Source organism: Triturus cristatus, chromosome 1_2 (assembly GCF_964204655.1).
Source record: "Triturus cristatus chromosome 1_2, aTriCri1.1, whole genome shotgun sequence".
Taxonomy (NCBI): domain Eukaryota; kingdom Metazoa; phylum Chordata; class Amphibia; order Caudata; family Salamandridae; genus Triturus; species Triturus cristatus.
The window spans coordinates 552919400-552935671 of NC_140580.1; the positions used below are offsets into that span (position 1 = coordinate 552919400).

At 43.4% G+C, this 16272-nt stretch overlaps 1 protein-coding gene across 2 annotated transcripts in view; it reads left to right on the top strand.

The window, feature by feature from the left end:
- The window catches only part of LOC146867615 (prominin-1-A-like), a 496515-nt gene that overhangs the window by 469960 nt on the left and 10283 nt on the right, over positions 1–16272 (top strand). The window contains exons 23-24 of one of the 2 annotated variants that reach the window (XM_085606442.1): positions 4339–4451; positions 11044–11061. In XM_085606442.1, coding sequence (XP_085462568.1) covers positions 4339–4451; positions 11044–11061 — 131 coding nt within the window. Of the gene's footprint in view, positions 1–4338; positions 4464–11043; positions 11062–16272 lie in introns of both variants that reach the window. The other variant, XM_085606443.1, reaches the window with a different exon arrangement.

A 16272-nucleotide genomic window follows, 5' to 3' on the forward strand; every position in this document is an offset into this window, starting at 1 on the left:
TTTTCTCAAATTATCCATATTCCTGAGGTTGCACCTCTTTTCAGAGGGCTCCTTTTGGGGAGACCTGCCTCAGGAATGAGAACGCTTTTCTTTGGAATGCTGTTTGTTATTTTCCCACTTTTTTTTAGAAGATGGTAGGAATGTTTTTAGTAAAGACCTTATCAGGACTTTCAGACAGTTGTGGTTTAACTGTATATTTCTATTAGCTTTTGTATGTTATTAAGTAATTCCTCGTCCGACATTGATTCAATGTCAGGGTCAGGTGTGTAGCCGGCTAAAATCGGCCATGTTGCTCCTGGTCTACCTAGTGGACCGAGCCTGGTAATGTGATTGTAATGTTTTAGGGCGCCTTTAAACCAGAGCTCATGCTCATGCGAGTGGAATTTCAATATCCTTGAAAGGAATATATTCCTCAGGTGGTTCATCTTCTTTGTAGAAGTGAAACACATGTGTTACTGGATTTGATTCTGGGAATACTATCCATGAATAGAATACCTCTGTCTGGTGAGATTCATGTGCCTCTATCACAAAAACTGCTCTACCACATCTTGGTGTTAGGCCATGTTTTATAAGTTTTAGAGTGATGGCTCTCCTTAAATTTGGATGGATGATTATAGCATCCTCGTCGGTTTCTTGAAAACCAGCACGATTAAAAGCTGCTGTGACTTGGTCAGCCGCAGCTCCACCAGTATCGGTGTTTGTGCCGTTTTCGGTCATTGTTTAATGAAAGTTTTCAGAGCAAGTTTCAAGGGAACAAAGATAAGGTGCACAATATTTTGGAACACTGTATCCTTCAACGTTGAACAAACCAAACAGCTAATACATAGGATTTTTGTCCTACTCAGCTATGGCGGATATTATCCCTATCCACTCCAGACGTCTTATGGAGTATTATGAGTAGAGGGTCTCTGAGAAAAGCACGACTGAGTTACTTCAGTATCTAGCGTTAAATTAGTGCCTTACCAAACCGTTGGGCGCCATGTAGTGTAGTTCCTATATCCCTGATAGGCTCTGCGCATTGGAATAATATACACTATAGTTTTGACATAGGACTGAGGTCAGTATGTCTCTATCGAGTACATTAAACTTAATTACTTGTGTGTGCCAGCTAACTCAGAGGTCACTAGAAATTTCTCGAATATACAAGAAGGGATTAGTTTCTGACAACCGCATAAACATGACAACTTTGTTTCCCATAGAGTCGGAACAATCTCAGAACCGTGGAAACAATAGCTAACAGTTTCATTCAGTCAGTCATGCATGCTTCGTTTCTACAGAGTTGCACAGAAATAGAGACGCGGGCATTCTGATAAAAAAGGGTTTATTGAACAGTCTTATTTCTCATGCAAGATATATGAACTGCTACAATCGTAAGACAGGCTGTGAAGTACAATATGTACAGAGTTGGCAGTAAGATAAAATAATACTGCAATAGCATGGTTTGTAGCTATGACATATATTCATAAAATACATACATAAATAACACAGGCTAAAATGTGAATACTCTTCTGATGCTTGTAAATAGTTCTACCCCAGTGTACCTAACCTAAGTGTAGTTCGAGGTGAGAAGTGGGTGCTGTTTCCTAAAGTAATTTTACAAAAAATAATGGGGTGACCCGGTGTCCCTCAGAACCTGGGTATACGTATTATATAGATACAACGGTTCTGCCGTTTCCTAAAGTATAGCTAGCTATATTTATAGTTTTAGTTTTGCTAAGAGTTGCCAAAACTTTCTCTAAGTCCTAGTCCGCTCCATACCTTAGAATGTGCGAGGTTGAAATCTCTTTTCCGGGACTCGAAATCTAACACCCGCAAGGGGAGTCAGAAACACTGGAGCTGGATTCTCTGCGAAGAGGATGACAGCGTCTGGTCAGTGCGTCAGGCTGGAACTCGATTTCCTTCTGAACTTGCCGTGGCGAACCGCAAGTAGGCAGTTGAGCAGGATTGTGCCAGAACCGTGGTTTGCCAGGGCAAGTGCAGGTATATTTATACCTTGATGGTGTTTAGGAATTCCCGTATTGACGTAAAAGTCGGGAATCGGAACATCATGAATGAACCCCTAAGGAATAGATGTTCATGCATGCTAAATTCTTGGAGAAATCAATATCCAAGCAAGGGAAATTCCTAAAGGCTTAAGAGTCTGGTTTTCCAAGAACTCGTTGTGACGTAGATTGTCGGATGTAGAAGACCATGTCTGTATTTGGTTAGCATGGATAATGCCTAAATAAGAGCTGGATTTTCTATGCCTAAATAAGGGCAATATAAATTGTACCTATATAAGGACATAAATCGGGAAACCTATATACGGAATCTAAATCTGCACACAACAATAGGGCCTGTACAAAACTGCTAATGTCTTTTCTCTCTGCTCCGACTGGTACCCCTCTAAGCCGTATGTTGGTCCAACAAGATCTGTTTTCAAGATTTTCCACGTGGGCTTGTAGGTCCGCCTGTTGCTCTTGGAGCTTCAGAACTTCTTGGCGGAGAATCTCAGTGTCTTCCCCCTCCATGCAATCTTGTTGTCTTCCAGGGAGAATACTCTTTCCCCGAGTGAGCCTAGGTCGCACTTCATAGCTCCAGAAACAGGTCCTGTTTGATCGACTGTAGATCCATCCTGAGCGTGTCAAAGAGGGACTCCAGGCAAGCCCAGTTTACCGGGGCTGCGTCCCCTCCTTGGTCATCTGATGGGGAGGAATGTTGAGAAAGTGAGGGTTGTTTGCTCGAAGAGTTGTTGTTTGACCGGGTGAGCAGGGTGTGATCTTTTTACCCTTTGAAGGAGGCCATTTAGGTGACGGGGAGGAGCACCCCAGATGACGAGGTGCCGGCCCAGCCTGGTAGTGAATGCTGCACCTCTATGTCCAAAGGTTGGGACGGGCACCCGGACCCTGAGCAGGCCTAAGGCTGGCACAGGTGTGTCACCTGTACTTACAAAAAGAGTCCTACCGCGGCTGCTAACTGTAGAGGCCTCAGATGCCCCAACAGTGAGAGTGACACCAGTGTCAGGGAGGGGGCACATAGCAGCCACTCCCCTAGTGCTCATTTGCAGTTTCCTGTACACTCCTGTGTTGCTCTCCTCAAGATGTTGCAATCCTTTGCTAGTCTGTACTGCCCCAGGGCTGGGGGGGGGTTCAGCCTGGCAAGGCTGAGAAGGATCCCCGGTGTCTTGGCAGTTGGAGCAATATTGGCCACTTACTTGTTCCCGCCCACATAAGCCCTAAGTACTCACAGTTGGTGACCTCCCACATCATCACCATACCGCCTCATGGAACTCCAGAGCGTCCCCCACCATATGCTCCCAAGCCCGAAGATGCTGGGTGGGGGACAAGGACTCCTTGGCGGGGGAGAGCCTTCTCTGTTTTCACTGCCACGTTCTGGGCCCCCCGGCTTCTCAGGCAGCCATCTCCCGGAAGCAGGTAAATACTGCAGGGCTCCCTGGGGTGATCCGCGGGAGCATGACAGGTACGGCAACGCCCAATCCAGCACAGGGCAGTCGGCCGGGAAAAGCCAGATGCGGGGTTTTGCTACACGCTAGGCTGTGTCTACCAACATGCTTTTTCTCATTTCAAGTGTCGGCAGGCTCAGTGGAGCTGCGTTTTCCAGTGTCGCATGGTAACCCATGCCCCTCACATGCCGATCAGGATGACTTTGCTGTTCTGCCCCTATCTCACCGTGAAGAGTACCACTTAGGTAGCCTGGGGATTGGAGCAGTGCACGATCATCCTATCCGGCTGCCATCTTGCCCACACCCTTGTGAACCATATTTAGGACACAATATTTCCATCAGACAATTTTTTTGCAAATGATATTCTGGGGTAAAACCCTTGTCGAACAGAGACACTGCAGATATTCTCGAATTAAATTATCCAGAAGAGAATGTTTTTACTGTATTTAACCTTCCTTAAAGGTTTTGATGAAACACTCTGACTGGAGTGTCAGAACTAGTGGCGATGAAGTAAGCCCATTCCATGACAGCACAAAGCCTTTTTCTGGGAATAGCACAACAACCTGGCAATAATGACTCGTAACTTTCTTGTAATTTAGGCCTCAAATTGTCTATGTGGTCAAAACCCATGTTGCCTTCCTCCATGGACAGCTAAAAAATGTTTTCCATCCAAACATATTGGTAAAATAATGATTTCCTTCTTCAGCACCAAATATTCCAGTTCTATCCCTACACACCTTACTTTAAACAGCAGACTGGAGGAAAGTTCTAAATAAGTGGTCAGTTTTAGTGAGTGCCAATGTAACATGTGTTAACTGTGGTCATCAGATGCCTAAAATAATACTATTACTTGCTACTTTTCATATAACACTCCTCTGTTTTTCTTTTGTCTTCAGAATGCCTTTTGGTTCAGCCTGGGCTGGTGCTCCATTTTCCTACTTCCTAGCGTCATATTAACTATAAAGTTAGCCAAATACTATCGAAGAATGAAGAGTTCCGATGTTTATGAGTAAGTATTTATGTTCATAAAGAAAGAACACAATGAGGGGTTATAGCAATTATCCCTATGTTCTCCCTCTATCTTTGTTACTTATAATGTTTGTTTTGGGCCAGCTAAAATATCATTGAATATTGTGTGGCTCTGAACACTTTCACTTCGGTCAGATCATCAAGAAGTGCTCACCCAAGCCTTGGACACCTCCTTGAGTGTGAATAGAGGGCCAGTTGCCTTTTACCTGAACTCCATTGATCATTCAAAACTCCATTGATTATTCAAAACTTTTTTCAGGTACAAATAAGTAGCATGTAAAAGAGTCTATACATATCTAATAATAATAATTGTCTAGATGGAACCTATTTACACACTATGTTTAAATGCTTCACATAGCAGCCATAGGGATCATTACACACTGACCCTGTCTCATCTTCCCTCACTAATACGGCTTCTAGCCTCACTTACACAGCAATCCCTTAATCTAAGAGACCCCAACATCCCAATCCGGTGTCTTTTCTGAAGGGTTGTACCTCTAAATGTGAAGGAGAACATGATTAAACCTTTTTCAGCCCTGAATCCACAAGTTGAACCCTAATTCCACTCCTTTTCTCTGCTACCATATGTTGCCAAGGTGGCCCAAAAATATTTAGGAGTATGGCTCTTAAATCATCCAGAGACCATGCAGATCTTGGAACCATTGCAAATAGAGTTTCATCTAGGGATGGAGTTGGAAAGTGTCTTGGTGTCCATTTTGGAGAACGTAAAACTTGGCCCTTATACTGCCCTCCTCGCACCCTCACTAGTCTCATCCTGTTAGAACTCTCCACTGACTTTGATATGTTGGACTATTCAGATTCCCTGCTTACAAGAAGTGAGACAGCAAAAGGTGAACTCTTCCTAGTTCTTCTCCATCTTGTCTGGAAGTAGGTAGTCCTTGGCTCTGCCATCTTTTTTTGATACAATCACAGGCCAGTTTCATGTCAAAACCTTAAGCAGTAATCATCCACCCATCATATTATATATTATATATAATATATATATATATATATATATATATATATATATATATATGTGTGTGTGTGTGTGTGTGTGTGTGTGTGTGTGTATATATATATATATATATATTCACTGAAAAAACCATAGGTTTCACACATGTTATAGTTAGCGGAAATTTTACTGATAAAAAACCAATGAAATTCCACCGTTATAGTTAGTGCAGGCAACTATAACTCACGCGACCGCAATCCTCTGCTGATGCTAATACTGTATTTAGACACTTATTTGCCCACGTCTTCTTCCATACATTTTTAGCTATACATATATTACAAATATTTTTTTTTCATAAAGACACATATGTCATCAGCAGAAGTTTGCGGTCGCGTGAGTTATAGTTGCCTGCACTAACTATAACGGGGGAATTTCATTGGTTTTTTATCAGTAAAATTTCCGCTAACTATAACATGTGTGAAACCTATGGTTTTTTCAGTGAATTTGCAAGGTTTTTTAAATGCTAATTCCTAACTATAACGTGTGTGAAACCTATGGTTTTTTCAGTGAATTTGTACGTTTTTTTAAATGCTAAGTTACTTTACGCAATTCGTGGCGTGCGCGCCCACTTAACGCAGTTCGTTCCGTGCGCGCACGTGCGCTTCGCGCACCGTGCGCACACAGTGAGCACGCGGTGCGCTTCGCGCACCGCGCGCCCACTTTACGCAGTTAGTGCCGTGCACGCACGGTGGGCACGCGGTGCGCTACGCGCACCGCGTGCCCACGTTACGCTAGATGGGCCATGTACGCACGATGCGCTTCGCGCACCGTGCGCACATGGAGGACATATGATGCACTTCGTTTTGAAAGGTAATATTTTAATTTTTCGTAATTTTTATAAGCCATGCACAAATGGTGCCCTTCGGGCACCATTTGCACACGGGGTGGAGAGAGTGTGTTTTTTCACACCTTTAATAAGACCTGCACATTTGGTGCCCTACGGCCACCAAAAGCACAGGGGGTGGGGAGAGTGTGGATAGTGTTTTTTTTTATTACATTTTTTACCGTACGCGTACGGTAAGCGTAATCGGCGAAATTAGCGAAAATATAAAAATTCAATTTTTGGCCTTGGGGCGTCTTTGGGGACTCCCTCATCATGGCTATGTGTGTGGGAGCTGTCTAAACAGCCCCATTACATGTTTATTGGTTTTATTTAACAACCTAACTCTCAGTGCGAGAGAGAAAATGGCGGCCGCCGCTTCCTGGTTTCGGCCGATTCGAATGTTTACTAAGATCTAAGAGCCAATCAGAATCGCGCTCGCGCACGCCACCGTACGCGTACGGTAAGCTTACGGTAAGCGTACCGTAAGCTGGCTCAGATATATATATTGATTTAAAGGCTATTTTCTCAAAATCTACTGAACAGATTTACACCAAACCTACAAAAGGCACTTCCTTGACCTGAGGACTACCTCTCTGCCAAATTTCAAGTAATTCTGTTCAGCCGTTCGGGCTGTAGCCCTGTCTAAAGGTCCTATGGAAAAATGCATGGGAAAAACGCGTTTTGGGACCCCCCTTTTATCTCAGCCCCCGCTTGACGAATCCCCCCGAGATTTTCAGGGTAGGAGCGGAGCGTAGCGCCCCACCTATTTTGAGAAATTCGCGAGGATTCGTCGACCGGCGCCAAAGTTATTCCAAATAGAATGTTGCGGTTTTCCTATGGAAAAGGGGTCCTAACTATAACTACCTACTGGCGACCGCCAGTAGGTAATATATATATATATATCAGAACAACCCCTACTTCCAACGGAAGAGAGCATGCACATGAGGGCTGCAGGTGGTTTAAGGCTTCTTTATTGATTCAGGCCTCCTTCGACCCAGAAACCAGGATAGACACGTTTCGGCTGCCGAAGCAGCCTTTGTCAATCTATATATACTCTCTTTGGCTTTATCCATAAGATCCTTAGGCAACCACCCACAATCAGAGTTTCACCAAAACCTCCAGTCTCATTTATCTGCCACACAGACTTGGACGAGGAAGAATTTGCTGAAGCTCAATAACAACAAGACTGAGGTTCACCATTTTTGACCAGGACATCTTGTGGCACCACACCCCAGGGCCCAATGAGGTGGGCTATTTCTATCCTTGATTGCTACAGTAAAACCTTTAGATTCTATGTTGAACTTATTATTGAGTGAGTGTTGGAATGGAAAGGTCCTCCACATGGTAATGGACGTGTACCCCTGCCCTAAGTGTCCCAACTGCATTAATGTCTGGATACTTAATGCTAATTTTGTTTTACTATGCAAACACAGATCATGTGTGTGCGCCATGACATAAACCTGCCTCACAGATTGTGCTTTTTTTGGATCGGGATGTGCTCCCAAAGCACTAGTCTCATAGTGATTAGAGGCTACTACCTTCACCAAGAATTAAGGACTACGAGTGTGATGGTGGCAGCATACTGTGTAGTGATCAGTAGTAGTGATCAGGTCCCTTTTAACCTGTGTCACTGGACTGAGGCCTACAGGCTCATTCATTTAAAGTTCTGCTGCTGTGTGCTTAACTCACCCTTGGCCTACATTAGTTTGGTGTAGTACTGTGCAGCGCATGAATGAAGTTCCCACGCTGGGTTTATGTGTGCCTGGGAAAGTTACAATGCAGGGATAAGGCAGTACTGCACAGTGCGTGCATGGTGAAAGCATGTGCTGGATGTATGTGCGCCTGGGAGGGGTACAATACATGGAAGGATGTAGTGCTGTGCAGTGTTTGCATGGTGAATGCATGTGCTAGATGTATGAGTGCCTGGGAGGAGTACAGTGCATGGAAGGATGTAGTGTTATGAAGTCCATGCATGTTAAATTCATATGCTGGATGTATAAGTGCCTGCGAGTGGTACGGTACATAGAGGACACAGTACTGTGCACTGTACGCATGTTAAATGCAGATGCTGGGTGTACTTGTGCATTTGAGTGGTACCATACTCACAGGCACAAGCATGTATTGATGTGCAGTGCATGCGGGTTAAATGCACATACTGGGTGCCTGTGAGTGGTATAGTACATGGAGGATACAGTACTGTGCAGTGTGTGTGTGTGTGTTAAAAGCATGTGCTGGGTGTATGTGTGCTTGAAAATGGTATAGTACATGGTGGACTTTGGACTCCATTTTGGGAGACCCAAGCTGCCTGGTGAAATATGAGGAGGTAGAGGAATCCGCCAGGCAGATTTGAGTATTTCTGTATTCCTGTGAGCTGGGTGAGACACACTGGAGAGGTGAGAGCTAGGCTTCCCCAGTACACTTCAAAGGGTGCTCTATGATTTAGAGAGCGCTTACAAGGAAGAGTATGGCTGATGCCCTGGACTAACCTTTAGATACGCCTATCACTGTGACTGACATCCAGGTGTGTACTCCAGTCACTCCCACGGCCTGTGTTGTGGGGCTATCAGCTTTGGAGTTGCTCCTGCTGTGACAGACTGCTTTCAAGAGGAGGAGTGGGCACTTCAAAAGAAGCAGACCCCCAACATAAACTTCAGTGACTCAAACCCTAAATTACTTTCGGTGTCTGGAAATGGACTACAAGAAGGGAAGCTTGAGACCCCCAAAATTGTCATCTGCTAAGCAGCCAGACAGGCTGTGTGAGAATGAGAAGCTCTGCACGAGTTCTGCCTATGAGCAGAACTTGGGGCCAAGACCTGCTAGACTCCCTGCTGGGAAGAGGACATCATCCACTGAATCCTAAACCACCTTCCCTGTAGCCTGGAGCACCAGCGCCAACCTGCTTGCCAAGACCAGTTTGCCCTGTGAGGAAGAGGGAGCAAGGTCCAGTGGGGAGACCTGTGGAGTGGACTCCCTTTTCAAGGTGTGTGGAGATGGCAGCACCAATGGGGTTGTTGCCCATGTGCAGGATAAAGCCGACAAACCCCATATACCAGAGGAAGGCACCGTGAATCAGCTGCTGCATCGATTGGGTAGTTGTGCATGTGCAGGACAAAGTTGGTGACTGTGGTATGCTAGAGGAGGGCCGCAGTGTACTAAACCATGTGCAGGGCTGTGCTGATCGGGCCAGAGCCCTGCATAGTGCAGAGCCTGGCCCGTGAGAAGACTGCTGTACAGTAAGAGCTGTAGCTTGTGTGGTAGTGGCCTGCCGCCCTGTATGTCAGGAGGACTAATGACTTCACTGTGCCGATCAGGCTGCTGCACGTGTACTATGTAGATGCGATAAAGCCAGAGGGGGTTACCAGGAGCATCAAGAAGTGCAGCCTGATCTGCAATCCCCCGCCGGAGGAGTTAGGCCACCCTGGGAGCACCTGCGCACCATCACCAAGATGAGGGACCCACATAAGAATCATGATCTTGGGCCAACTGGCTCCGAGCAAACTGGCTGCTAGTTATTGCTGTGGCCCTGGAGCACTGGGACTGTAGACTTTAGAGTAGAATCAAAGTGGACTCTTGAGACTCGGACTACTAGTGAGGCTTACCCTGGATGTTGCCTATAGTCAATGGGAAATAACTACTATCGCTAAGAGCGAGGCGGGAGTAGGACCTGGTGGGATCACCTAAAGAATCACTAGAGCCACGACCTCCGCGGACTGTGTAGTTGTGTGTGCATATATTGTTTTTCCTTTGCGTTGATAGTAAAATACTTATATTTTTATATAAAAGTGAGTATTTGGCAGGACAGTGATTTATTGCTGCTTTTGCTGCATGCATTTTGAGTTGTGAGCCTGCGTCTACTTCACTGTATCCACCTCCCCCCGAGGGAGCCTTGGACTGCTCAGAGCATGCTAACCTGAGAGCCAAGTGCAGAAGGAGTACTTGGCCCAGCTACTCAGAATCCATAGTTGGTCGGGACCCGGGACATCAGGAGTAAAACGCCTCAACCTCCGTGGTTGGGGACAGGAACCCCTGCGTCCCCCGTCGCCCTCTGAAAGAGATTTTGACAGAGAGCAAGCTAATGTGATGGCCTTGTCAACTTTTCATAAGAGGATCAACTGAAAAACATACTCCTTGTCAGAGTAGGGCTCCTTACCAAGCTAGATTGTGCTAATGTTTGCCATTCTGGGTTTCCATTCAGTCCTATCAGCAGCTACATATAGCTCAGAATATGGCGGTCAGACTCGTCTTTTGTTCCTCACTAGTCTGATTGCACTTCGTTCTGGCTCTTTCTTTTTGGTTTCAGTCCACTATTTGACTTGTTGCCACCTTAGGGCTGGGTATTCCTCTGGCTGTGTCCCTCCAGCTCTGTAATTGGCTCCTCTTAGACCTCTGTTAATTGACTAGTCAATAAATATTTTGTAATGCTTTGAAATCAGATCCATTCTTTTCATAGATTTTACAGGTGGCTACTTTTTTTCTAAATTCTACCATTATAGCACCAAGAACCCTCCGGCGTATGTTGCAGTTAGAATCCCTTCACTCCCTCACTCACAGCTTCACACTTTTCATTGTTTTGCCTGTAACTATTGCTCACTGCAGTAAAAAACATATATATCAATTATATTCAATGGTCTTTTTTATGGGATCAGAACTAATAGAGCTGGTATTATTACAACTAATTGTGAAGTTTATGCAAATGCACAATGTAATAATGTTTACCCTTCTTTTTTTTTTAACCAGGGACAGTGGCTTGGAAATGTAAGTATTTTCTGCAATTCACATCATGATCTGTGACTACTCAACTACTTGACATTCAAACAGGGTTTAGATTATCTACAATTCTAGGCAAGCAATGGTTCTGACATTGTCTGTTGTTCTTGTATTTTGCCCATTGTGGACCTAAAGGTGCTTTGTTTAGGCATCAGCACTTCACTCGGTCTACCTCGCTTTGGTCTAATCTGATGGCCCTCGAGGGTACAGAGCTTTGACATCCTGCTGTTGTGAGCTCAGTGAGTTTAATGCTGTACCCAAAAAGTTCGAGCAATGCTCTAGCCCATTAAAACTCGAGAGCTTTCTTTCACAACCTCGTGCGTTTATTTCCTCCATGGTGCCTGTCACAGGTTACATCTAGATTACTCTCATCAGAGACCCCTATTTGGACCTTCCACTTCTTATGAGTGTTCCTAAACAAATGGATTGATTCACCTGCAGGAGAAATTAATAGTAATATTGTCTACTTAAATGTCAGTTCTCAAATGTTCATCAAGCCGAGCCATACAAATTCCCACCATTCCAGCCTTCATGGTTTAAAACTTGAATTATTCAGCTGCAAAACACTGTTCTTGGGCTGTACATTTTTAAAAGTATCTAAGTGGTAGAGATGGTAATTCAGGTAGGAGAACAACAAAATCTAATTTTGTATAAAGTCTAAGTTTATATAGAAAGGTGTGGAAAATAATTTTTGAGAAGGGGTGTGAGGTGTTCTTAATGAATCCCGCGCGTTTAAAAGTTATTTGTGCTGGCAGAGCTCGAGTTTTCACATCAGAGGTTCAGGCAGGAGAATATTTAAAGGGATTGGGTGAAGGTTAAAAACCATGGATTTCAATTACGCTATATTTTTCTCTTCTCACTTTTCTATGTGCTTAATAGGGGGTTGACCTTCTGTCACTCGGGTAGTGGCTGTCATCACATGGGTCTTGCGACCTATTTTGCCAGTAGTTGGGGGGGGGGAGGGGGGAGGGGGGGGGAGCCCCTCAGAGGGTGAGAGTTGGTTGGGTGGGTTAGTTGCGGGAGGAGATGGTAGCGTGTTTTTTTTTTGATAATTTAATTAAAGTTGAATATATGCAAAGGTTTATTAAAAGGCTAATGGAATTTTTTCCTCTGTGTGGCTAGTTTAAGAATTGCATCAATAAATATATGTGGGCTGAATAATCCGCCTAAACGACGCCAGATCGGCGAAGACCTGCGTTTCTTGCGGGCAGATGTTCTCTGCCTACAGGAAACACATATTGAAGCTAGTCGGCATAAGTTTTTGGAGTTTGAGGGATTCCAGCTTCTTTCTTGGACTAAATTTGAGGCTAAGACTAGGGGTGTTGCAATCTTAGCCAAACGAGGGAAAGCTAATGTTATGCGTTCTGCAGCTGATACTTTGGGCCGCTGGGTAATGGTTTATGGTGATTTTCAGGGTAAAAATTTTACACTCTGTTCTGTTTATGGTCCTATACTAGATGATCCTGAATTAGTTAAATGGCTTAGCTCTGAGCTAGTCGGGTGGCCCTCTCCGATCATTATTTGTGGAGACCTGAACATAAATATAGAAGGTGGAACATTAAATAATATAGAGAGTGTATATACTGGGAGGAAAGCAAGGGTTTATCAAGCTCTGCAGCATTTATTAGATCTGCACAACTTAACTGATGTATGGGCGTTTTTTCATCCAGATGATCCTGGCTATACATATTTCTCTGCACCACATAGAATCTGCTCTAGGCTCGATTACTTTTTTGCCTCACCTGTTTTGCTTCAAGGCTCTGGAATCACCAGATTTCCGCGAGTAATGTCGGATCATAATCCGCTATTACTTGAAATAAATACGTCAAAGTGCATGAGTAGCTCCAGAAACTGGACATTTAATCGGGGTCTGCTCAAGAATACAGAATATGTTGAATGTATGTCTATATGGATTCCTCGATTTTTGGAAGAAAATATTGATAGTACTAGTATTCAGAACGTTTGGGATACGCTAAAGGCAGGGGTAAGGGGCGAGACAACCCGATTCGGCTGGGAATATCAAAGGAAGGAAAGGGACAAGCTACAGCGGTTATATACAGAACTGGCAGAAACAGAACAGAATCTGGTGGTTCAGTTACGGCAGCGTGGGGATATTGATTCTGCACAAACTCGGATCATTTTAGCAAAAGCAGCTATAACTGAATACTCTCAGACTAAGGCAGCTGACAAATTTTTAATTTGGAAATCAAAAATGTTTGAAAACAGCGAACGAGCAGGGCATTTGTTAGCTGCAAGAATTAAAGAGAGGGTGACCGTTAACCGCATTAAGAATATCCAATATCCAATGTGATATCGGTCTGGTATCCGGGGAAGGGCCCATTGCGCTTGCCTTTCAGAAGTTTTATCAGCATCTGTACAGTGAAGACATCAGGGATAATGATATATTACAGGAGGAAATATATGAGTATTTGAGGGGGATAGATGTGGATTTATTAACATCGGAAGATCGTGACCTATTAGATGCTGAGATTAGCTGGGATGAGGTTCAACAAGCTATAGATTCTATTCCGGGGGGCAAAGCTACGGAACCTGATAATCTGCCAGGTGAATTCTACAAAATATTTCGGTTGCAACTCACCCCGGTAATGCTGGCATTATTTAGAACAGTACAGAAGGGAGAAATCTCCCCCGAATCATGGCAGAAGGCTCGGATTATCACTTTTCTAAAGAAAGATAAAAATCCAACAGATATGGGATCATATCGCCCAATCACGCTAATAAACAGTGACACTAAAATTTATGCTAAGGTTTTAGCAAGGAGATTTTCTGGGGTGATTAAGAGGCTGGTATCGGTGCACCAGCATGGTTTTGTCCCAGGACGGGAAACCATTAATCATATTCGGCGCACAATTGCCTTGTTTGATTTTACTAGGGTGTCGGGGGACCCTATGGCCTTAATTCTGCTCGATGCGGAGAAGGCCTTTGATAGGGTCTCCTGGCCTTTTTTATGGGTGGTTATGAGGCACTATGGGTTTGGAGAAGGATTCATTACAGCAATAAAGACCATGTACAGACGACCAACGGCCCAAATTTCAATTATGGGGATCCAGTCAGGAACTATTAATATCTCAAGAGGCACGCGACAGGGTTGTCCATGTTCTCCCTTATTATTTGCTATTTATATAGATCCTTTAATTAAAAAATTTCTTTTGAACAATGTGATTAGTCCAGTGAGATCTAAGGGTGGTGAAACTAAAATATTAGGCTATGCAGATGACCTTGCCATTTTAACTGATTCCCCGGAACGTGCACTATTAGAAGTACAAAACCTGACACTTCAATTCGGAAGACTGTCAGGGTATCATTTGAATGAGGCAAAAACCCAAATTATCTGTAATGATAAGATTTTAATTTCCGATCCTAGGGTTATTGATAAAGCAAAATATTTAGGAATACTTATAAGTGCAAACTCCGAAGAAACTGTTGAGATCAATGTCAAGCCACTGCTATACAAAATTGAAAAAGATGCTCGGAGGATGAATAATCTTCAGTTAACTCTTATGGAGAGATGTAATGTGGTAAAAATGCTTTTTTTACCAAAGATTTTATATCTCTTCAGAGCTATTCCTTTATTGTTTGATGTATTATGGTTTAAAAAAATAGAGCGCATAGTCTCATGGTTCATTTGGGCAGGGAAAAGACCTAGACGAGCCTTTAAATTTATGACACTTCCAAGGGAAAGAGGGGGCTGGTCTGTACCCAACTTTCAGATTTATTACTGGGCAATTACTTTGAGGCATATAGCGGAGCTGTTGGATTGTCAAGATTCTGATGACTCGGAAAAATCAATATATAGACTTGTTTATGGAGAAGAAGTATTTGGGGTTTTACTTAGACATATAGATTTTGCATATTTTAAACGTGTGAGGTTTAAGGGTCTCTTTGCTGCCTTTAAAATTGGACCTTTACTCGGAAATTATTCAATATAGGAAGATTGCATATATATACACCACTCAACAGAAATGATCTTCTCCCTCAAATTTTTGCAGATGGGTATTCTAGAGATTGGAACGCCCGAGGAGTCATTAGGTTAGGGGACTTAGTCTCGGATAATGGGGTCAGGACTTTTGACTATTTAAAACAGAAATTTAATCTCAATAACCAACATTTCTTTAAGTTTTTACAGATTCGGGATTTTCTTTCTCGTAAAACTGTTAGCTGGAGTACAATACCCTTAGTTGAAGCTATTAAAAGTGGGCATTCTACGATATCTTCAATTTATACATTGATAAATGAAAGAAGGAAAGATGATCTAGATAAGCATTTTAATAGATGGCAAGTTGGATTAAATGCCAGGCAGGAAGTTTGTGAAGAGTCTTTACGGCTCAGTCACACTGCCACGCTATCCGCAAATCTCCAGGTTCAATGCTTTAAAACTTGGCACAATTTGTATATAACCCCAAAACGTACACAACAATGGGGGGGGGGTACGGGAGTTAATTGTCCCAGATGCGCGGAGAATGCGGCTGATAGTATTCATATGTTTTCCTCTTGCCCTAATTTAATTCCTTTATTAGATAAAATCAAACAATGGTTAGAAATGTTGTTTATTCGCCCGCTTCAGCTCTCAGCTTCAGCAGTTATATTGGGGGTAGTGGATGCCAATATGACACTCTCCGAACAAAAGCTATTTTTTATAGCCATGGCTACGCTGAGATTATGTATAGCCACAGTTTGGCTAGACCCTGCCCCCCCCGACAGATCATGAGTGGTTAAGTAAATTTATTAATGTTGGGAAATGGGAGATGTTGATCTTTAGAAAAAGAAGCCCCAGAGCTCGAAGAAATGGCGAATTAATATGGGCACCAGTAACTAATTGGCTGAACAGGATAAATTAGTGCTCTTGAACTAGTTAAAAAAATATTAATGTATATATATGTATATTGCATATATTGTGTTATAATTGTTTTTTTCTCTTTTTTGCTTCTGCTCCTTTTTGCTGTTTTATTTTCTCTTTGGAAGACAATTGGATTTTCTAATGGAGTTTTTTTAAGCTCATCTCCTCGTGTTAGCTACCTTCGGATTGCTGGGTGGGCCTCCTGGAGGGTGGGTTGGGAGGGGTTGATAATTGTTAAGACTGAGAGTCATGATACAGATTTATTCTGTTAGGTTGTTTTGTTTTGTTTTGTTGTTGTATATATCTGTCTTTAATGCTATTTTTTGGATGATTTCTGTATC